The 24,368-nt window shown below is 45.1% G+C and overlaps 1 protein-coding gene across 3 annotated transcripts in view; it reads right to left on the minus strand.

Moving 5' to 3' along the window:
• The window catches only part of lmo3 (LIM domain only 3), a 148,856-nt gene that overhangs the window by 31,550 nt on the left and 92,938 nt on the right, over window positions 1–24,368 (minus strand). For all 3 annotated transcript variants that reach the window (XM_034163555.1, XM_034163557.1, XM_034163556.1), the window contains exon 3: window positions 383–508. In XM_034163555.1, the coding sequence (XP_034019446.1) occupies window positions 383–508 (126 nt within the window). The remainder of the gene's footprint in view (window positions 1–382; window positions 509–24,368) is intronic.

The raw sequence follows: 24,368 nt of genomic DNA on the forward strand, positions 1-24,368 counted from the left end.
CTGATGCACCGCAGTGGTGGGGTGTTGGTGAAGATGTAGACTTTAGGATCAGGTCTGACAGCACAAAGCGCCTCCTGTGAAGTCATGTCCTGGAATTCTCTTCCCGCGTTCACAGGATGCAGGTGGAGGCTCAGTAATGAAGACTGATGGGAGGCGTGAGTCCGGACATGTAGCCGTGTTACTGTGCACGAGCTGTGCAGCGCTCTAATCACTGCACTGGAGCCAGCAGGCATCTCTGCGGCCCCGGGCATGTCTGTGCGCTTGCTGGTTAACGTGATGAATTTGTGGCGTGGGATCCTTCCTCAACTCTCCCACTTCCCTGACCGGCCGTCTGAACGGGTTATTGTACAGGAGAGAATCAGGCATGCGGCAAATCACTCACCTCTGATTGCAGAGCTGGCAGGCAAAGCAGTCGAGGTGGTAGACGTTTTCTTTGGCCCTCATGACCATCTCGAAGGCTGGAATCAGCTTGCTGCAGGCTGCACAGTTCCCCGTTACACCAAACAGTCTGAAAACAGTGACACAATAACACACTGTTGATGCAAAGGTCACAGCAGAGAAAGACGTTTAGTTTTCCATAAACTACAGCGTTTAATTCAAACCACCAGCAAACAACATCACTGCATCACATTTACATCTTTATGTTTCAACTGCTGCATTTAAAACCGCTGGACCTAAAACAGTATCACTGGGGCCAAATATAGGCCCTGCTGGGTGCGACCGCCTCATCGTGGGGGAGGTTGTGGGTTTGGAACTGTGTCTGGATGTTGCATGTTCTCGCACTTGTCACAGCTGCATCATTCTGCCAAAACGGAATTAGAACCACAGCAGGTTTTTTTTTTTTTTTTTTGTAATTCTGTTACCGTAGAACTGCTCAGCTGTGACGGTCAAACTGAGTCACCTGTTCAAAAAGATTCCATGGAAATATTCCGGTTTTGTCACTTTGTTTGTCGTAATCACACTGAATTATGATGTAACAACATCTAAACTACAAAACATATGTTTAGACTCAAAGTTAAAACTCTTAAATCACAGTGTCCGAATTTAATCACATATAAATTTAATATTGAATAAAATAAACCACATTAAAATAGTGAAGTTTGTTAACTCTACTTTGGAGAGAAAACAGAAGTCAAGAGAACTCAAGAAAAAAAAAAACTTGCACAAATTTGATCCCCGCGCTGCCGCGCAATTCGTCATGCCAATGTGTCCCACACTGTCCTCCTTGATGTCACGTTATATAAAATCTTGTAGCCGATTTGCTTTCAGTGTGGAAGGTTCCAGATTCAAACCCCTCCCCTGCCACACTGCATCATTTCATGTGGCGTTGTGTCACTGAGGCCACTTGGCATCAACATGCAGGGCGACCTTGGGGCTGATGTGGCAACTCAGAGGGCACATAAGGGGGCAGCTGAGGTACGTACCCACCATCGTGCTTGGATATGTGGATATTATATACACTCAACAAAAATATAAACGCAACACTTTTGGTTTTGCTCCCATTTTGTATGAGATGAACTCAAAGATGTAAAACTTTTTCCACATACACAATATCACCATTTCCCTCAAATATTGTTCACAAACCAGTCTAAATCTGTGATAGTGAGCACTTCTCCTTTGCTGAGATAATCCATCCCACCTCACAGGTGTGCCATACCAAGATGCTGATTAGACACCATGATTAGTGCACAGGTGTGCCTTAGACTGCCCACAATAAAAGGCCACTCTGAAAGGTACAGTTTTGTTTTATTGGGGGGGGGGATACCAGTCAGTATCTGGTGTGACCACCATTTGCCTCATGCAGTGCAACACATCTCCTTCACATAGCGTTGATCAGGTTGTCAATTGTGGCCTGTGGAATGTTGGTCCACTCCTCTTCAATGGCTGTGCGAAGTTGCTGGATATTGGCAGGAACTGGTACACGCTGTCGTATACGCCGGTCCAGAGCATCCCAAACATGCTCAATGGGTGACATGTCCGGTGAGTATGCCGGCCATGCAAGAACTGGGACATTTTCAGCTTCCAAGAATTGTGTACAGATCCTTGCAACATGGGGCCGTGCATTATCCTGCTGCAACATGAGGTGATGTTCTTGGATGTATGGCACAACAATGGGCCTCAGGATCTCGTCACGGTATATCTGTGCATTCAAAATGCCATCAATAAAATGCACCTGTGTTCTTCGTCCATAACAGACGCCTGCCCATACCATAACCCCACCGCCACCATGGGCCACTCGATCCACAACATTGACATCAGAAAACCGCTCACCCACACGATGCCACACACACTGTCTGCCATCTGCCCTGAACAGTGTGAACCGGGATTCATCCGTGAAGAGAACACCTCTCCAACGTGCCAAACGCCAGCGAATGTGAGCATTTGCCCACTCAAGTCGGTTACGACGACGAACTGGAGTCAGGTGGAGACCCCGATGAGGACGACGAGCATGCAGATGAGCTTCCCTGAGACGGTTTCTGACAGTTTGTGCAGAAATTCTTTGGTTATGCAAACCGATTGTTTCAGCAGCTGTCCGAGTGGCTGGTCTCAGACGATCTTGGAGGTGAACATGCTGGATGTGGAGGTCCTGGGCTGGTGTGGTTACACGTGGTCTGCGGTTGTGAGGCTGGTTGGATGTACTGCCAAATTCTCTGAAACGCCTTTGGAGACGGCTTATGGTAGAGAAATGAACATTCAATACATGAGCAACAGCTCTGGTTGACATTCCTGCTGTCAGCATGCCAACTGCACGCTCCCTCAAATCTTGCGACATCTGTGGCATTGTGCTGTGTGATAAAACTGCACCTTTCAGAGTGGCCTTTTATTGTGGGCAGTCTAAGGCACACCTGTGCACTAATCATGGTGTCTAATCAGCATCTTGATATGGCACACCTGTGAGGTGGGATGGATTATCTCAGCAAAGGAGAAGTGCTCACTATCACAGATTTAGACTGGTTTGTGAACAATATTTGAGGGAAATGGTGATATTGTGTATATGGAAAAAGTTTTAGATCTTTGAGTTCATCTCATACAAAATGGGAGCAAAACCAAAAGTGTTGCGTTTATATTTTTGTTGAGTGTATGTTAGTGACCTAATCCACCCTGCTGTTGTGCAGATAATATGTCTTTGCCACCTGTTTCGTGGGTCTGTCTCACGCACATTTTTACTTATGTGTCAGTTTCACCTACATTGTCTGTATATATCAGTCAGCTACACCCAGATATGTGGTATATGTAGATAAATAAATAAAATGGACTGCATTTATATCGCGCTTTTCCATCTGCATCAGACACAAGGCGCCCACAACACACTGGGAGCAATTAGGGGATTAAGGACCTTGCCCAAAGGCCCTCAGTGATTTTCCAGTCAGGCTGGGATTTGAACCAAGTATCTTCTGGTCTCAAGACCAACACCTTAACCACTAAACCATCACCTCCCCTAAATGCAATGTATGTGTGCTCGTATACTTAGTACACGTGATTCTGGTCCACATGGCACGGTGTCGATCTTTCGGCTTCTCCTCACTGGACACGTGGGGCCAGCTGGACATAATTGTATGTCAATGACCATGGGTCATATACAGAGGAACAGAAGGATCATACTTGTATTGTCCGCTTGATAAGAGGGCTTAAATGTTGGGATTTGTGGTGTTTTTTTTATGGTGTGTGTGTTTTTTTCTCCACAGCAGCGGCATGATGTGATGCAACAAATTCCAGCTGCTCGCACTGCATTTCAAAACCGTCGTCACTGTATCGTGCACACCTATCCAACCGTGTGTCCGTCCCAACAACAGGGGGAATGTTTTGCAGTTCCCCATTACCTTTTTGGGTTGCAGATTTTTTGCCGGTTCTTGCTTCTTTCGCCCAGCTTCGTTTTATGTGTGAAGGGGCCCTTACAATGGGTGGGCATTTATACCTTGGCGGGCACCATTCTGTCCACATGCTTGGTACAGTTGCGGCACTCGTGTCACATTCAGGGTATATTCTTGTTATTCCCTTTGGGTCCTACACATTCGGTGCACATTCCAGGGGTGTTGTCCCGTCTCTGAGGTCCATTCATACAGGATTGGGGGCGCCTTCTGAGCGGCCCCTGGGTGTTATTCGGCCTGCGTTTGGGCCTCTGTCGTACAGCATTCGGGATGCATTCTGCATATTCCTGCTGCATTTTGCCGGCATTTCGTGCTGCGTTTGTGTCCACATTGGACCTGCACTCTGGGGATTTGTACTGTGTTCCATGTGAATTCCACCTGCATTTCGGAAATACTGCACACGGAATGTGCACAAAAACTCAAAGATCAAAGCACAAGAAGAGAGATAAAGAACAAACAGGAGTCGATGTTTGAGAAACGGTCCAAATGATGTGAGACGTCCACACAGAAAGACCAAAAAACAGGCCAGAGTGAAGTGACAGCAGTGAAACTCAGCCGTGAGTCCTGAAGCTGCACTGGGCAGGTAGACCATGGTAGAACCACTGCCTGGTGTTGTTCTCACAGAACCTACGAAGGTGTGAAATTTCTCTACTCAATTATAAAACATACATCAGGTGAAGCACCAGAAGAGACTCTTCTTCATTTTCAGCACTTCTTATTTCAGACCAATAAGTTTGTTGATGATAAAGTCATAAGTCAAGATGATCCATCTTGACCACAAATCCAAGAATTCTAGAAGTTCTGTTCTGAAAAGAAACAAAAAAAAAAGGTCCATGATGAGGTTGCGTGCTGCAAAGCTGATCTGTCAACAGCTAGTGGAGAAATCTGGAACCAGTTTGATGGAGATTGATTTCATTCATGAGGTCCTGAAAGGATTCATGCCATCATCCTTGACTTAACCCATTCATTCAAACAACAGCCCAGTCTCAGGCTTTTTTTTTTTTTTGATACAGTCATGAAATGCATCACATTTATTTTTAACCCAACCTCTAAACATAACTCTAAACCTAACAACCATAACAGTAACCCCTATGGCCCCCACGCCCCCCACATTTGGTGATATCATCAGGGATTGCAAATAACTGTCGGATTTTCCAGAGAATGAGTTGCAAGTCATAACCCCCCCCCCCCCCGCCCCCCCAGTCACATTTAATTTTGAGACATATTTCACAAGAAACACTGGAGTTGGTTCAATGGTGACAAACACGTGGCTCAGATGACGGATGAGATGAGTGTAGAGAGAAAAACGTATTGTGTATTTTCTGAGCTCCCAGACTAGAGGAAAAACTGTGACTTATAGTCCAGAAAAAATGGATTTTAAATTGATATATAGGTTTGCTCAGCTGTTGAATTATCATTACGACTTCTTGGCATTTTGTGAATTGTTGATTTGCTCCAGAAGGTGAATATCTGATTCCGGAATTATTTCCAGGAGCTGCAGAAACACGACAACAGACAGCTATCATGTAACACAAGGGCGGACTACAGACAAAAATGGCGGGCTGCAACTCATAGCATAGAAATAGACGGAGGCCACTCGCAGACGGACGTATTATTTCCTCCGACTGCTCGAGGGACACGAACGTGTTGATTAGGGATTCAGGGCTGTTACTACACGCTGACCTGTAGCAGGCCAGCGAGGAAAATATATCTGATAACGGGATCATATAACAAAATAAGCCATTAGGCGGACGTCTTGAGGCACTTTTAGCCATCGTTGTTAAAATGATAAAACGGTGTGCCACTCTCTGAGTGTGTAAGAGATCCCAATCTGATGAACGATCTCGGGGCCGGGATACACGGGGTTGTTTATTAACCTTCAGAAAGTATGTTTCCCAGAGGCAAAGCCAGCAGATGGATCGCGGCCTCATGAATACCGACGCCGTCGACGCACCTTGAGACCGCTGAAGGATATCTCCTGTTACGTGTTAGCGGGGTGGAAACAAAGCACCAATTCCACAGATTAGTGCTGACTTAATTAAAAGAATTCTGCCTTTTCCTTTGAGCCGTCTAAATTTAGATCCATTGGTGTTATCTCGTATCCTTTCTCTTCTCTGCGCACATGTTCACTGCCGCGAGGACTTCCCACTTCCCAAGGAGCTAATCAAAAAGAAACCTCAAACCGGGCAGGAGATGTCTGAGATAAAGAGCAGAACAGCAGAACTTCACAGTGCCGGAGCTTTGACCAGCCTCAGTCATCTCCACGCAGCATGAACTCAAGGTTCTAGAAGGTTCTGGTGCTGAAAAAAGGCCTGGTTCTGAATCTGCCGGGCCTCACGGTGGGTTTCCAGGAGCATCCAAACTGCACAAACCGAAGGAGCAAACACTTTAACCCAAACAACTGAATCAAACATTGAGAAAATATGTTTGGCCTGGTAGTGAGTGTTTTTTCAGTTATTTCAAAAAGCCTTATTTTGAAAAACGGCAATGGAAACACTTATTCTGTTACTACAGGTCACATGACCTACAGAGTCACATGACATTCTAAAATACACGACAAGCTGCATTTGTAGAGGTTCCTAAACATTATAAATAGAGCCCAACCAGATTTAGTTTTTTTTTGGGGGGGGGGGGGAGCATTACTGATATTAATGTTAGGGAGTAAAAAAATGATGATACCAATATTATGACAAAAAATAACTTTTTTACAGTTTATTTATTAACTTTATTTCAATCATTCATTTATTTTCAGCTGCTTATCTGGGTCTGGGCCACAGTGGCAGCAGAGCAAGCAGCTCATCCCACACTTCCCTATCCTCAGCCAAGTCCTGTCACTCTTTCCATGGGAACCCAAGGCCTTCCCAAGCCAGCTGGGAAATATAATATCTCTGGCGCGTCCTGGATCTTCCCTGGGGCCTCCTCCTAGTTGAATGTGTCTGGAAGAGCTCCATATGGAGATGACCAGGGAGCATCTTCACCAAACCACCAAAACTGGCTCCTTTGGATGAAAAGAAGCAGTGGTTCTACTCCAAGTTCCTCTCAGGTAATCAGGCATCTCACCCTGTCCAGGAGTGTAAACCCAGATACCTAATGGAGGAATCTCATTTCCGTTTGTATCAGCAAACCTATTCTTACAGTCATTACCTAAAGCTCACGACCACAGGTGAGGACCGGAGCATAAATCGACTGGTAAATTGAAAGCCTTCTGGCTCAGCTCCTCCTTCACCACAACAATCCAGTACAATGTCCGCAAAAAATTCAGACACCACCCCAATCCATCTATCTCCCACTCCAACTTACCCCCACTCACCAACAAGACTCTGAGATACTTAAACTAACTCTCCCCTGACCCAGAGAGGACAATCAACCGCTTTCTGACAGATGATCATGGTCTCAGAATGGAGCTGCTGATTCCCATCCCAGTCACTTCACATTCAGCCTCAAACCTGCTCAGTGCACATCGGAGGTCACTGCCTGATGAAGCCAACAGAACCACATCATCTGCAAAAAGTAGAAACGCAACTCTGAGTCATCAAACTGGACACAGTCCAGTCCCTGACTGCACCTTCAAATTCAGACCATTAACATCCCAAACAGGATTGGTGACAAGGGGCAGCCCTGTTGGAGTATCCGGTACCACATACTCCTGCACCCCCCCAACAGGATACCCTGAAGGACCAGGTAACACACCATTTCCAAGTCCACAAAACATGTGTAGACCCTTCCAATATCCTTGCGAGGGCAAAGAGCTGGTCCACCATTTAACGACCAGGATGGAACCCACATTGCTCCTCCTGAATCTGAGGTTTGACTAACGGTTTAAGTCTCCTCTCTAGTACCCTGCCATAGACTTTTCCAGGAAGGCTGAGAATTTTGATTTCTCTATAACTGGAACACACTCTCTGGTCCCCTTTTTAAAGACAGGGACCACCATCCCAGTTTGCCAAACCAGAGGTACTGTCCATCCGTCAGCGCTGTATAAGTGTGTCAGCCATGACAGCCCACCAACATCCAGAGACTTCAGCAACTCAGGATGACTCTCGTACACCCTTGGCAACTTTTTTTTAATCTCTCAGTGACATCCGCTTCTGCGGTCGCCACCCTGAAATAAATATAATTAAAATGCACAACCAACGTATGTCACCCGACAGTTGGAGTGCCCTCTGCTGAACAAACTACATAATGACACCATTTCCAACAGCCAGAATAGTTTTTCTGCACTGTTTATTTCATATACGTTTTCAGATGTGCAAAAGTAACAGTGATGATATACGTTGATGAAAACTCATATCAGCCAGCTGTTATATTGGTGAGTGTCACAGCCAGACTGGATTAAAAATAATTACAAAACAGCAATATGTAGCGGGATTCATGACCTGTCACCATGATGACCTGATTTACAATTAAATGCTCTCTCACGACTCAAGATTATTATGTCCTGTATGTTCAATAGGAACTTGACAATAAAAATGTATTACGTGCTTGAGTTAATAAAAGTCACTGAGGGTTCTCACGTACTGGAAGTTAAAGGTTTCTTAATAAGCCGTCACAGTGTATCAAAGGAAAACACGGTGGTGAGTGTGGGGTGCTACCCCCACCCCAAAAAAAACAAACCAAATGCAAAAAAGGCTAAACTACCCTCAGCTGGATGACAGGGTTGCCAGCATTAGGACTGTGACCCCCCCTGAAGCTGAAGGACTTTAGCCATGCTAATGCTCTCCAGAACCGTTTTCTGCAGTGAATTAGCAAAGAGAGAGAGGGAGGATGGAGACTGCACAATACATCAGCTTCAGAAGGAGAACCACAAGGACCCGTCTCAAGCTTTTTCTGGTGCACACCAAAGCACAAACGACGTGTCCACAGTGACAGACCCTGAGCAGCTAATAGTTTGGGGGATTTACCCAGAATGCATCGGTGCCAGGCTGACCAGGCCGGTGCACAGGAAGGCCGGCTCAGCCCACAGGGAGGGAAGATGGATGAAGAATACCTGCCACTCCTCTTTCACTGCTCCACCACTTTGATGTCAGGCACTAATGGCTGTCAGGACACGAAGCCAATTAAGCGTGCTTTGCTTGTAATGAATTCAAAGTCACAGGCGCAGAGTGATGGTTTAGGCCTTGTGTGTGTAACCCTTGTCCCACGTAGCTATAGTTATCTAGAGTGGGTAGTACAATGGGATCGGGCCTGAGTTCGTTGATGAACTGTTTTATGTTTTATTACCCTTTAAGGTACCTCCCTTTAAGTTTTACTAAATCTTGATCTCTGAGTTTTCCTACTAAAATTAATAAGGACACCATACAACGGTACTTTAAATGCAATAATCCTTGTGCAGGCATTTATTTACACAACTTGAAGAAGAAAAACAACTTTTGGTAACGTAAAAATAATATAAACAAAACTAAAAATGTTATAACTGAAAATGTGCAAGTTGAACTGAGGTTTCTTCTGCTTTCAAGTTTTTTTCTTTAGTATACAACAACAACAAAAAAAATCTTTTACACATTTATATGAGATAACATTATCTTCCTGTTCTTGAGCTGCGCTAATATAAAGTGACCTGTCTTTCTTTAAAAAAAAAAAATACTCTTGAACTTTGGCTAGAACCCTAAAAAAATATATGAAAAAAAAACTCAATAACTCCAAATCTTCAGTGGGCCCACACACACACTCAATTTTTACTCCTTAATCAAAAGTTGCAGGCCTGAGTTGAAGCCAGGGTGCGATGGGGCCTAAAACTTTATGGCCGCTTCACTCCGACACAAGCAGAACAAAAAAAAAAAAAAAAGCACGTGCAGTTCAGTTGATTCACTTAATACTCACAAATCCCAAATGAATTGATAGGGGAGCTAACAGTCACCAGGGCAATGGCAGTAAGACCGGAGCAGCTAGTACCAGGAACCACCGGAGCTGTCGGGACCTCAGGAACCACCAGGAAGAATGAGCACGAAACAGCACCAGGAAAAACAGCAGAGTCCATCCACTGGGAAGACTGGGAAAACCGCTCCAAACCTCTCTCTCTCTCCACGTCTCCTTTAAGCATATTAACTCAGTTGAGTCACAATACCAGCACTTATTTCGTGATGAAATACGTGAAATCTGTTTCAACTAGCAAGCATTTCAATACTACAGGAACAGTATGGTATCAAGGCACATGTTCATGGTATGCTACGCTAATTAGCAGACCGCTAACTAACACCACACATGAATTATCACTATAACTGTTCGTTACAACACAGAACGAATGGCACACGGTTTTTCTTTACCTTTAAGTTACAAACAAGTTATTATCAGGCCCACGAGTAGTCGACCGTGCAGATAAAACTTGAAGAACGCTGTTACACACCGACTGACTCTTTCCCTCCGACCCTCAGTACGTCTGCTAAAAAAAAAAAAAAAAGACACTCTGGCTCACGTCACTTGTTCTGCCCCTTTTTAGGAAAAACTTGGGATTGGCTGTTACTTCAGTAAAATCCAATAGCAATACTTAAAACAAACTGACTGACATTAAATTGTTAACAGGTTAGATTGCACAGACTTTTTGCTCAAACAAACTCATATTCTCCTAAGTTCAGGATTTTAAAGGACCATGGCACATTTTAGAAATGTGTAGCTTAACTTTTAAACAGTACATATGTTATTTATGCAAATGTATCTAATGCACCTTCTAACCAGTTTTAATATCATGAACTTTTGGTGTATCCTACAACTATTTACATATGTTACTGATTTTATGTACTGTAGTCAGTGACTTTAGACAGGGCTACATGTGTAATACCCGCGGCCTGGAGAGCGGCGCTGTTAGCACGGTGTTATAAATAACAACAAATACTTACGGTTCCACAATTTATCACAATACAGCTCCTGCTGGTGTTCCAAGAAAAAACAAACAAACACACAGTCAGTCAGTCAGCAATTAAAACTTAGCTTAAGTCAGTCAGTGACTCAAACCTAGCTACATTCACTTAGTCAGAGACTTAAAACTAGCTTCAGTCATTCCACACCTAAAATGTAGCTTCCGTCATTCAGCAGCCAAAACATAGCTTCATTCACTCAGCAACTCAAATGTAGCTTCAGTCATTTAGCAGCCAAAACGTAGCTTCAGTCACTCAGTCAATGACTCAAATGTAGCTTCAATCACTCAAACAGCGACTCAAACATAGCTTCAGTCATTCAGCAGCCAAAACGTAGCTTCAGTCATTCAGCAGCCAAAACACAGCTTCAGTCACTGAGTCAACGACTCACACCTAGCTACAGTCATTCGGCACCCAAAACGTAGCTTCCGTCATTCGGCAGCCAAAATGTAGCTTCAGTCAGTCTGTAGCCAAAACGTAGCTTCAGTCAGTCTGTAGCCAAAATGTAGCTTCAGTCAGTCTATAGCCAAAACGTAGCTTCACTCACTCAGCGACTCAAACATTGCTTCAGTCATTCAGCAGCCAAAACGTAGCTTCAGTCACTCAGTCAATGACTCAAATGTAGCTTCAATCACTCAAACAGCGACTCAAACATAGCTTCAGTCGGTCAGCAGCCAAATCGTAGCTTCAGTCAGTCAGCGACTCAAAACTAGCTACAGTCATTTGGCACCCAAAACGTAGCTTCCGTCATTCAGCAGCCAAAACTAGCTTCAGTTATTCAGCAGCCAAAACGTAGCTTCAGTCACTCAGTCAATGACTCAAATGTCGCTTCAATCACTCAAACAGCGACTCAAACATAGCTTCCATCATTCAGCAGCCAAAACTAGCTTCAGTTATTCAGCAGCCAAAACGTAGCTTCAGTCAGTCTGTAGCCAAAACGTAGCTTCAGTGCTAAGCACACAAAATGTAGCTTCAATCACTCAGTCTCCAGCCAAAACGTAGCTTCAGTCAATCAGTCAGCGACTGAAACCTAGCTTCAGTCAGTCAGTGACTCAAACCTAGCTTCAGACATTCAGCACCCAAAACGTAGCTTCGGTTAGTTAGCAGACAAAACGCAGCTTCCGTCACTCAGTCAGCAACTCAAGCGTAGCTTCGGTCTGTCTGTAGCCAATACATAGCTTTAGTCACTCAGTCAGCGACTCAAACATAGCTTTAGTCACTCAGTCAGCGACTCAAACGTAGCTTCAGTCATTCAGCAGCCAAAATGTAGCTTCATTCATTCTGCAGCCAAAATATAGCTTCAGTCACTCAGTCAGTGACTCAAACGTAGCTTCAGTCACTCAGTCAGTGACTTAAATGTAGCTTCAGTCAGTCAGCAACTAAAACGTAGGTTCAGTCTTTCAGCAGCCAAAACCTAACTTCACTCAGTCAGCAACTAAAACGTAGCTTCAGTCAGTGTGCAGCCAAAACCTAACTTCACTCAGTCAGCAACTAAAACGTAGCTTCAGTCAGTGTGCAGCCAAAACCTAACTTCACTCAGTCAGCGACTAAAACGTTGCTTCAGTCAGTCAGCGACTCAAACCTAGCTTTAGTCTCTCAGGTAGCAACTCAAACCTAGCTTCAGTCACTCAGGTAGCAACTCAAACCTAGCTTAAGTCACTTAGTCAGTGACTAAAACATAGATTCAGTCATTCAGCACCCAAAACATAGCTTCAGTCAGTCTGTATCAAAACGTAGCTTCAGTCACTCAGTGACTCAAACATAGCTTCAGTCATTTTGCAGCCAAAACATAGCTTCAGTCACTCAGTCAATGACTCAAATGTGGCTTCAATCACTCAGTCAGCGACTCACATGTAGCTTCAGTCATTCAGCAGCCATAACTTAGCTTCAGTCAGTCAGTGACTCAAACCCGGCTTCAGTCATTCAGCACACAGAATGTAGCTTCACTCATTCAGCAGCCAAAACATAGCTTCAGTCAGTCAGCGATTGAAATGTAGCTTCAGTCAGTCAGCGACTCAAACCAAGCTTCAGTCATTCAGCACCAAAAATGTTGCTTCAGTCAATCAGCAGCCAAAACTAGCTTCAGTCAGTCTGCAGCCAAAACATAGCTTCAGTCACTCAGTAAGCAACTCAAACCTAGCTTCAGTCAGTCAGCGACTCAAACCTAGCTTCAGTCAGTCAGCAACTCAAACCTAGCTTCAGTCAGTCAGCAGCGAAAACGCAGCTTCAGTCAGTCAGCAGCCAAAACGCAGCTTAAGTCAGTCAGCAGCCAAAACGCAGTTTCAGTCATTCTGCAGCCAAAACGCAGCTTCAGTCATTCTGCAGCCAAAACGTAGCTTCAGTCATTCTGCAGCCAGAACGTAGCTTCAGGCACTCAGTGACTAAAACGTATCTTCACTCAGTCTGCAGCCAAAACCTAACTTCACTCAGTCAGCGACTCTCACTCAGTGACTCAAAACTAGCTTCAGTCATTCGGCACCCCAAACGTAGCTTCAGTCGTTCAGCAGCCAAAACTAGCTTCAGTCACTTAGACAGTGACTAAAACATAGATTCAGTCATTCAGCACCCAAAACATAGCTTCAGTCAGTCTGTATCAAAACGTAGCTTCAGTCACTCAGTGACTGAAACATAGCTTCAGTCATTTAGCACCCAAAATGTAGCTTCAGTCATTTTGCAGCCAAAACATAGCTTCAGTCACTCAGTCAATGATTCATATGTGGCTTCAATCACTCAGTCAGCGACTCAAACCTAGCTTCAGTCAGTCAGCAGCGAAAACGCAGCTTCAGTCAGTCAGCAGCCAAAACGCAGCTTCAGTCACTCAGTCAGCGACTCGAACGTAGGTTCAGGCACTCAGCGACTAAAACGTATCTTCACTCAGTCTGCAGCCAAAACCTAACTTCACTCAGTCAGCGACTCTCACTCAGTGACTCAAAACTAGCTTCAGTCATTCGGCACCCTAAACGTAGCTTCAGTCGTTCAACAGCCAAAACTAGCTTCAGTCAGTCTGTAGCTAAAACATAGCTTCAGTCATTCTGCAGCCAAAACATAGCTTCAGTCAGCGACTCAAACCTAGCTTCAGTCAGCGACTCAAACCTAGCTTCAGTCAGCGACTCAAACCTAGCTTCAGTCAGTCAGTGACTCAAACCTGGCTTCCGTCATTCAGCAATCAAAACTAGCCTCAGTCATTCATCAGTCAAAATTAGCTTCAGTCATTCTGCAGCCAAAACGTAGCTTGTCACTCAGTCAGAGACTCAAACGTAGCTTCAGTCAGTGACTCAAATGTAGTTTCAGTCAGTGACTCAAATGTAGTTTCAGTCAGCACCCAAAACGTAGCTTCAGTCAGTCTGCAGCCAAAACCTAACTTAAGTCAGTCAGTGACTAAAACGTATCTTCATTCAGTCAATGACTCAAAACTAGCTTCTGTCATTCGGCACCCAAAGCGTAGCTTCAGTCAATCTGCAGCCAAAATGTAGCTGCAATCAGTCAGTCAGCAACTCCAACATAGCTTCAGTTGTTCAGCAGCCAAAATTAGCTTCAGTCATTCGGCACCCCAAACGTAGCTTCAGTCGTTCAGCAGCCAAAACTAGCTTCAGTCACTTAGACAGTGACTAAAACATAGATTCAGTCATTCAGCACCCAAAACATAGCTTCAGTCAGTCTGTATCAAAACGTAGCTTCAGTCACTCAGTGACTGAAACATAGCTTCAGTCATTTAGCACCCAAAATGTAGCTTCAGTCATTTTGCAGCCAAAACATAGCTTCAATCACTCAGTCAGCGACTCAAATGTGGCTTCAATCACTCAGTCAGCGACTCAAATGTAGCTTCAGTCATTCAGCAGCCATAACTTAGCTTCAGTCAGTCAGCGACTCATACCTGGCTTCAGTCAGTCAGTGACTCAAACCCGGCTTCAGTCATTCAGCACACAAAATGTAGCTTCACTCATTCAGCAGCCAAAACGTAGCTTCAGTCAGTCAGCGACTCAAACCAAGCTTCAGTCATTCAGCACCAAAAATGTTGCTTCAGTCAATCAGCAGCCAAAACTAGCTTCAGTCAGTCTGCAGCCAAAACATAGCTTCAGTCACTCAGTAAGTGACTCAAACCTAGCTTCAGTCAGTCAGCAGGTAAAACGCAGCTTCAGTCAGTCAGCAGCCAAAACGCAGCTTCAGTCACTCAGCGACTAAAACGTATCTTCACTCAGTCTGCAGCCAAAACCTAACTTCACTCAGTCAGCGACTCTCACTCAGTGACTCAAAACTAGCTTCAGTCATTCGGCACCCCAAACGTAGCTTCAGTCGTTCAGCAGCCAAAACTAGCTTCAGTCACTTAGACAGTGACTAAAACATAGATTCAGTCATTCAGCACCCAAAACATAGCTTCAGTCAGTCTGTATCAAAACGTAGCTTCAGTCACTCAGTGACTGAAACATAGCTTCAGTCATTTAGCACCCAAAATGTAGCTTCAGTCATTTTGCAGCCAAAACATAGCTTCAGTCACTCAGTCAATGATTCAAATGTGGCTTCAATCATTCAGTCAGCGACTCAAACCTAGCTTCAGTCAGCAGCGAAAACGCAGCTTCAGTCAGTCAGCAGCCAAAACGCAGCTTCAGTCACTCAGTCAGCGACTCAAACGTAGCTTCAGGCACTCAGCGACTAAAACGTATCTTCACTCAGTCTGCAGCCAAAACCTAACTTCACTCAGTCAGCGACTCTCACTCAGTGACTCAAAACTAGCTTCAGTCATTCGGCACCCTAAACGTAGCTTCAGTCGTTCAGCAGCCAAAACTAGCTTCAGTCAGTCTGTAGCTAAAACATAGCTTCAGTCATTCTGCAGCCACAACATAGCTTTACTCACTCAGTCAATGACTCAAATGTAGCTTCAGTCATTCAGCAGCCATAACTTAGCTTCAGTCAGCAACTCAAACCTAGCTTCAGTCAGCGACTCAAACCTAGCTTCAGTCAGCCAGTGACTCAAACCTGGCTTCCGTCATTCATCAGTCAAAATTAGCTTCAGTCATTCTGCAGCCAAAACGTAGCTTCAGTCACTCAGTCAGTGACTCAAATGTAGTTTCAGTCAGTGACTCAAATGTAGTTTCAGTCAGCACCCAAAACGTAGCTTCAGTCAGTCTGCAGCCAAAACCTAACTTAAGTCAGTCAGTGACTAAAACGTATCTTCATTCAGTCAATGACTCAAAACTAGCTTCTGTCATTCGGCACCCAAAGCGTAGCTTCAGTCAATCTGCAGCCAAAATGTAGCTGCAATCAGTCAGTCAGCAACTCCAACATAGCTTCAGTTGTTCAGCAGCCAAAATTAGCTTCAGTCAGTCTGTAGCCAAAACGCAGCTTCAGTCATTCAGCAGCCAAAACATAGCTTCAGTCAGTCAGCGACTCAATCCTAGCTTCAGTCAGTCAGCGACTCAATCCTAGCTTCAGTCAGTCAGCGACTCAAACCTGGCGTCAGTCAGTCAGCATCCAAAATGTAGCTTCAGCCACTCAGTCAGCAACTCAAACGTAGCTTCAGCCACTCAGTCAGCAACTCAAAATTAGCTTCAGTCATTCAGTCAGCGACTCAAAACTAGCTTCAGTCATTCGGCACCCAAAATGTAGCTGCAGTCACTCAGTCAGCGACTCAAACGTAGCTTCAGTCACTCAGTCAGCGACTCAAACGTAGCTGCAGTCTTTCAGCAGCCAAAACTAGCTTCAGTCAGTCAGTCAGCGACTCAAAAGTAGCTTCAGTCAGTCAGTCAGCGACTCAAACGTAGCTTCAGTCACTCAGTCAGTGACTCAAATGTAGTTTCAGTCAGCACCCAAAACGTAGCTTCAGTCAGCACCCAAAATGTAGCTTCAGTCAGTCTGCAGCCAAAACCTAACTTAAGTCAGTCAACGACTAAAAACTAGCTTCAGTCCATCTGCAGCTAAAATGTAGCTGCAATCAGTCAGTCAGCAACTCAAACATAGCTTCAGTCATTCAGCAGCCAAAATTAGCTTCAGTCAGTCTGTAGCCAAAACGTAGCTTCAGTCAGTCTGTAGCCAAAATGTAGCTTCAGTCATTCAGCAGCCAAAACATAGCTTCAGTCACTCAGTCAGCGGCTCAAACGTAGCTTCAGTCGTTCAGCAGCCATAATGTAGATTCAGTCAGTCAGCGACTCAAATGTAGTTTCAGTCAGCACCCAAAACGTAGCTTCAGTCAGTCTGCAGCCAAAACCTAACTTAAGTCAGTCAGTGACTAAAACGTATCTTCACTCAGTCAATGACTCAAAACTAGCTTCTGTCATTCGGCACCCAAAGCGTAGCTTCAGTCAATTTGCAGCCAAAATGTAGCTGCAATCAGTCAGTCAGCAACTCCAACATAGCTTCAGTTGTTCAGCAGCCAAAATTAGCTTCAGTCAGTCTGTAGCCAAAACGTAGCTTCAGTCATTCAGCAGCCAAAACATAGCTTCAGTCATTCAGCAGCCAAAACATAGCTTCAGTCACTCAGTCAGCGGCTCAAACGTAGCTTCAGTCGTTCAGCAGCCATAATGTAGATTCAGTCAGTCAGCGACTCAAATGTAGTTTCAGTCAGCACCCAAAACGTAGCTTCAGTCAGTCTGCAGCCAAAACCTAACTTAAGTCAGTCAGTGACTAAAACGTATCTTCACTCAGTCAATGACTCAAAACTAGCTTCTGTCATTCGGCACCCAAAGCGTAGCTTCAGTCAATTTGCAGCCAAAATGTAGCTGCAATCAGTCAGTCAGCAACTCCAACATAGCTTCAGTTGTTCAGCAGCCAAAATTAGCTTCAGTCAGTCTGTAGCCAAAACGTAGCTTCAGTCATTCAGCAGCCAAAACATAGCTTCAGTCATTCAGCAGCCAAAACATAGCTTCAGTCAGTCAGCGACTCAATCCTAGCTTCAGTCAGTCAGCGACTCAATCCTAGCTTCAGTCAGTCAGCATCCAAAATGTAGCTTCAGCCACTCAGTCAGCAACTCAAACGTAGCTTCAGTCACTCAGTCAGCGACTCAAACGCAGCTGTAGTCACTCAGTCAGCGACTCAAACGCAGCTGTAGTCTTTCAGCAGCCAAAACTAGCTTCAGTCAGTCAGTCAGCGACTCAAAAGTAGCTTCAGTCAGTCAGTCAGCGACTCAAACGTAGCTTCAGTCACTCAGTCAGTGACTCAAATGTAGTTTCAGTCAGCACCCAAAACGTAGCTTCAGTCAGCACCCAAAATGTAGCTTCAGTCAGTCTGCAGCCAAAACCTAACTTAAGTCAGTCAGTGACTAAAACGTATCTTCACTCAGTCAACGACTAAAAACTAGCTTCTGTCATTAGGCACCCAAAGCGTAGCTTCAGTCAATCTGCAGCCAAAACGTAGCTGCAATCAGTCAGTCAGCAACTCAAACATAGCTTCAGTCATTCAGCAGCCAAAATTAGCTTCAGTCAGTCTGTAGCCAAAACGTAGCTTCAGTCATTCAGCAGCCAAAACATAGCTTCAGTCACTCATTCAGCAGCCATAATGTAGCTTCAGTCAGTGAGCGACTCAAACCTAGCTTCAGTCAATCAGCGACTCAAACCTGGCTTCAGTCATTCAGCATCCAAAATGTAGCTTCAGCCACTCAGTCAGCAACTCAAATGTAGCTTCAGTCATTCAGTCATCGACTCAAAACTAGCTTCAGTCATTCGGCACCCAAAATGTAGCTGCAGTCACTCACTCAGTGACTCAAACGTAGCTTCAGTCACTCAGTCAGCGACTCCAACGTAGCTTCAGTCCCTCAGTCAGCGACTCCAATGTAGCTTCAGTCACTCAGTCAGCGACTCAAACGTAGCTGCAGTCCCTCAGTCAGCAACTCAAACGTAGCTGCAGTCCCTCAGTCAGCAACTCCAACATAGCTTCAGTCGTTCAGCAGCCAAAATTAGCTTCAGTCATTCAGCAGCCAAAACATAGCTTCAGTCACTCAGTCAGCGGCTCAAACGTAGCTTCAGTCGTTCAGCAGCCAGAATGTAGCTTCAGTCAGTGAGTGACTCAAACCTAGCTTCAGTCAGTCAGCGACTCAAACCTGGCTTCAGTCATTCAGCATCCAAAATGTAGCTTCAGCCACTCAGTCAGCAACTCAAACATAGCTTCAGCCACTCAGTCAGCAACTCAAAACTAGCTTCAGTCATTCGGCACCCAAAATGTAGCTGCAGTCACTCAGTCAGCGACTCAAACGTAGCTACAGTCCCTCAGTCAGCAACTCCAACATAGCTTCAGTCTTTCAGCAGCCAAAAGTAGCTTCAGTCAGTCAGTCAGCGACTCAAAAGTAGCTTCAGTCAGTCAGTCAGCGACTCAAACGTAGCTGCAGTCGTTCAGCAGCCAAAACTAGCTTCAGTCAGTCTGTAGCCAAAACATAGCTTCAGTCATTCTGCAGCCAAAACATAGCTTCAGTCACTCAGACAATGCCTCAAATGTAGCTTCAGTCATTCAGCAGCCATAACTTAGCTTCAGTCAGTCAGCGACTCAAACCTAGCTTCAGTCATTCGGCACCCAAAATGACTCAAACGTAGCTTCAGTCAGTCAGTCAGCGACTCAAATGTAGCTTCAGTCACTCAGTCAGCGACTCAAACCTAGCTTCAGTCATTGAGTCAGTGACTCAAACCTAGCTTCAGTCACTCATTCAGCAGCCAAAACTAGCTTCAGTCACTCAGTCAGCGACTCAAAACCAGCTTCAGTCATTCAGCATTCAAAAGTAGCTTCAGTCAGTCAGTCAGCGACTCAAACATAGCTTCAGTCAGTCAGTCAGTGACTCAAATGTAGCTGCAGTCGTTCAGCAGCCAGAACTAGCTTCAGTCACTCAGTCAATGACTCAAATGTAGCTTCAGTCATTCAGCAGCCATAACTTAGCTTCAGTCAGTCAGCAACTCAAACCTGGCTTCAGTCATTCGGCACCCAAAATGACTCAAACCTAGCTTCAGTCAGTCAGTGACTCAAACATACCTTCAGTCATTCAGGACAACTGCAGGATTGTCTTACAGACATAAAGACATGGATGACCTCTAATTTCCTGCTTTTAAACTCAGATAAAACTGAAGTTATTGTACTTGGCCCCACAAATCTTAGAAGCATGGTGTCTAACCAGATCCTTACTCTGGATGGCATTTCCCTGATCTCTAGTAATACTGTGAGAAATCTTGGAGTTATTTTTGATCAGGATATGTCATTCAAAGCGCATATTAAACAAATATGTAGGACTGCCTTTTTGCATTTACGCAATATCTCTAAAATCAGAAAGGTCTTGTCTCAGAGTGATGCTGAAAAACTAATTCATGCATTTGTTTCCTCTAGGCTGGACTATTGTAATTCATTATTATCAGGTTGTCCTAAAAGTTCCCTAAAAAGCCTTCAGTTGGTTCAGAATGCTGCAGCTAGAGTACTGACGGGGACTAGCAGGAGAGAGCATATCTCACCCGTGTTGGCCTCCCTTCATTGGCTTCCTGTTAATGCTAGAATAGAATTTAAAATTCTTCTTCTTACTTATAAGGTTTTGAATAATCAGGTCCCATCTTATCTTAGGGACCTCATAGTACCATATTACCCCATTAGAGCGCTTCGCTCTCAGACTGCGGGCTTACTTGTAGTTCCTAGGGTTTGTAAGAGTAGAATGGGAGGCAGAGCCTTCAGCTTTCAGGCTCCTCTCCTGTGGAACCAGCTCCCAATTCAGATCAGGGAGACAGATACCCTCTCTACTTTTAAGATTAGGCTTAAAACTTTCCTTTTCGCTAAGGCTTATAGTTAGGGCTGGATCGGGTGACCCTGGACCATCCCTTGGTTATGTTGCTTTAGACGTAGACTGTGTTTCATAATTATTGTATGGCCTTGCCTTGCAATGTGGAGCGCCTTGGGGCAACTGTTTGTTGTGATTTGGCGCTATACAAGAAAAAAGTTGATTGATTGAAGTTGATTCAGTCAGTGACTCAAACCTAGCTTCAGTCACTCATTCAGCAGCCAAACCTAGCTTCAGTCACTCAGTCAGTGACTCAAACCTAGCTTCAGTCACTCATTCAGCAGCCAAACCTAGCTTCAGTCACTCAGTCAGTGACTCAAACCTAGCTTCAGTCACTCATTCAGCAGCCAAACCTAGCTTCAGTCACTCAGTCAGTGACTCAAACCTAGCTTCAGTCACTCATTCAGCAGCCAAAACTAGCTTTAGTCACTCAGTCAGTGACTCAAACCTAGCTTCAGTCATTCAGTCAGTGACTCAAACCTAGCTTCAGTCACACATTCAGCAGCCAAAACTACCTTTAGTCACTCAGTCAGTGACTCAAACCTAGCTTCAGTCACTTATTCAGCAGCCAAAACTAGCTTCAGTCATTCAGTCATCGACTCAAAACTAGCTTCAGTCATTCGGCACCCAAAATGTAGCTGCAGTCACTCAGTCAGTGACTCAAATGTAGCTTCAGTCCCTCAGTCAGCAACTCCAACATAGCTTCAGTCTTTCAGCAGCCAAAACTAGCTTCAGTCACTCAGTCAGTGACTCAAACGTAGCTGCACTCCCTCAGTCAGCAACTCCAGCATAGCTTCACTCATTCAGCAGCCAAAACATAGCTTCAGTCACTCAGTCAGCGGCTCAAACGTAGCTTCAGTTGTTCAGCAGCCAGAATGTAGCTTCAGTCAGTGAGCGACTCAAACCTAGCTTCAGTCAGTCAGCGACTCAAACCTGGCTTCACTCATTCAGCATCCAAAATGTAGCTTCAGCCACCCAGTCAGCAACTCAAACGTAGCTTCAGCCACTCAGTCAGCAACTCAAAACTAGCTTCAGTCATTCAGTCAGCAACTCAAAACTAGCTTCAGTCATTCGGCACCCAAAATGTAGCTGCAGTCACTCAGTCAGCGACTCAAACGTAGCTACAGTCCCTCAGTCAGCAACTCCAACATAGCTTCAGTCTTTCAGCAGCCAAAACTAGCTTCAGTCAGTCAGTCAGCGACTCAAAAGTAGCTTCAGTCAGTCAGTCAGCGACTCAAAAGTAGCTTCAGTCAGTCAGTCAGCGACTCAAACGAAGCTGCAGTCGTTCAGCAGCCAAAACACAGCTTCAGTCATTCTGCAGCCAAAACATAGCTTCAGTCACTCAGACAATGACTCAAATGTAGCTTCAGTCATTCAGCAGCCATAACTTAGCTTCAGTCAGTCAGCGACTCAAACCTAGCTTCAGTCATTCGGCACCCAAAATGACTCAAACGTAGCTTCAGTCAGTCAGTCAGTCAGTGACTCAAACCTAGCTTCAGTCACTCATTCAGCAGCCAAAACTAGCTTTAGTCACTCAGTCAGCAACTCAAACCTTGCTTCAGTCACTCAGTCAGCGACTCAAATATAGCTTCAGTCACTCAGTCAGCGACTCAAATATAGCTTCAGTCACTCAGTCAGCGACTCACACCTAGCTTCAGTCACTCATTCAGCAGCCAAAACTAGCTTCAGTCACTCAGTCAGCGACTCAAACCTAGCTTCAGTCATTCAGTCAGTGACTCAAACCTAGCTTCAGTCACTCATTCAGCAGCCAAAACTAGCTTTAGTCACTCAGTCAGCGACTCAAACCTAGCTTCAGTCACTCAGTCAGTGACTCAAACCTAGCTTCAGTCACTTATTCAGCAGCCAAAATTAGCTTCAGTCACTCATTCAGCGACTCAAACCTAGCTTCAGTCACTCATTCAGCAGCCAAAACTAGCTTCAGTCATTCAGTCAGTGACTCAAACCTAGCTTCAGTCACTCAGTCAGTGACTCAAACCTAGCTTCAGTCACTTATTCAGCAGCCAAAACTAGCTTCAGTCATTCAGTCAGTGACTCAAACCTAGCTTCAGTCACTTATTCAGCAGCCGAAACTAGCTTCAGTCACTCAGTCAGTGACTCAAACCTAGCTTCAGTCACTCAGTCAGTGACTCAAACCTAGCTTCAGTCACTTATTCAGCAGCCAAAACTAGCTTCAGTCATTCAGTCAGTGACTCAAACCTAGCTTCAGTCACTCATTCAGCAGCCAAAACTAGCTTTAGTCACTCAGTCAGCGACTCAAACCTAGCTTCAGTCACTCAGTCAGCGACTCAAACCTAGCTTCAGTCACTTATTCAGCAGCCGAAACTAGCTTCAGTCACTCAGTCAGTGACTCAAACCTAGCTTCAGTCACTCAGTCAGTGACTCAAACCTAGCTTCAGTCACTTATTCAGCAGCCAAAACTAGCTTCAGTCATTCAGTCAGTGACTCAAACCTAGCTTCAGTCACTCATTCAGCAGCCAAAACTAGCTTTAGTCACTCAGTCAGCAACTCAAACATAGCTTCAGTCATTCAGCATCCAAAATGTAGCTTCAGTCAGTGGTTTAAGCCTATCCTAAGTCAGTTTCCTTCTTGTGTGGTCACTCTGAGAAATTCCAACATCAATAAATGTATCCAAAAAATCTGCAGTTAATTTGTGTGCCAGCAGGCGGCATCGTTTCCCCAAGACAAACGTCATGGAACAGAACCAAAGCTGTTTGTCTGGAGCCAGATGAGTGAGTGAACGCTGATGGATCGTTACCTCGTCTGTCCTCTACTTTCTGGACAAATCTATTTCTGGCAAAGTGTGGAGGGCTTCGGTCACCTGGGCCTGAGACGTGCGAGCTGTGTTCTTCCTCGCCTCCTTCATTCATGCATGCTCCTCCCACTATTTCAACTCCTCAGCCTCAGCGTGCATTCATCAGCTGGAGGATTAGAATTTGTTTCCTCACAAACCATTGATCATCGGCCTATTACTAGGCAAATGACAGTTAATTACCCACTACATTAACCACCGGGACCCGGGGACCGACTCCCTGTGCCATCAGTCAACATGATGAATGTGGCAAGTTCAGTAATGCACGGCCGTTCCCTCGTCTGCCTGCCACGCTCACAACAACCCCCGGATCGCTCATCCAGGCACCCGGGGAAAATCTATGGCAATCTGCATAATTACAGGCTCTGGGTTAATCACAGACAAATGATTTGTTGCATATCAACATGACCGTTTTTAGACGGACTCGGCTTTGTCCGTCTGACGACCCGCCGAGGCTGCAGCTGAGCCGGACTCGGGCTTCGACCTGAATCACATGTCTGCTCGGTGCTTCAGTCCCAAAGGAGACAAATCGGAGCTAGCGTGAGGGGGCGGAGTCATGTAACAGTGGAAGTGTGTGTTCCTCAGTTAAGAAGTGGGTGCATGTGTGACTGTCAGCGATTAAGAAACTCTCAGGGCAAAATTATTTCAATTACTGCAGACGTGACCTGGGAATTGTCGCCGGGATAAGGTGGTCGTCCTCGAGTGGCTGGACATTCCCGGCTGCTGCCTTGATCGGATCTCATCTGCATCTGGACTCTGATTTCCTAATGTTTTCTGAGGAACCACCAACCGTACAAGGAGCATTCTGTGAAACTGTCAGCCTGAAGAGCAGCCGCAGAGGGCTACAGGAACTCAGAAAGGTCAAAAAACACCTGCTGGCTGAAATATACACTATTAGCTTTTCTTCAGTTTCAGAAGCTTCTGTTTTCCATATTTGCTGTAAAAAAAAATACAAGTCTCACAGGTGATTAAGTCACATCTTTTTTTCTGTGTATGGAACTCACTTTTTAGTGTTTCGGGTGAGATTAACAACGGTCAGGAACTCAGAGTAGCACAAGTGCACACCACAGCATGCATTGTTACTT

This window comes from Thalassophryne amazonica, chromosome 22 (genome assembly GCF_902500255.1).
Source record: "Thalassophryne amazonica chromosome 22, fThaAma1.1, whole genome shotgun sequence".
Classification (NCBI taxonomy): domain Eukaryota; kingdom Metazoa; phylum Chordata; class Actinopteri; order Batrachoidiformes; family Batrachoididae; genus Thalassophryne; species Thalassophryne amazonica.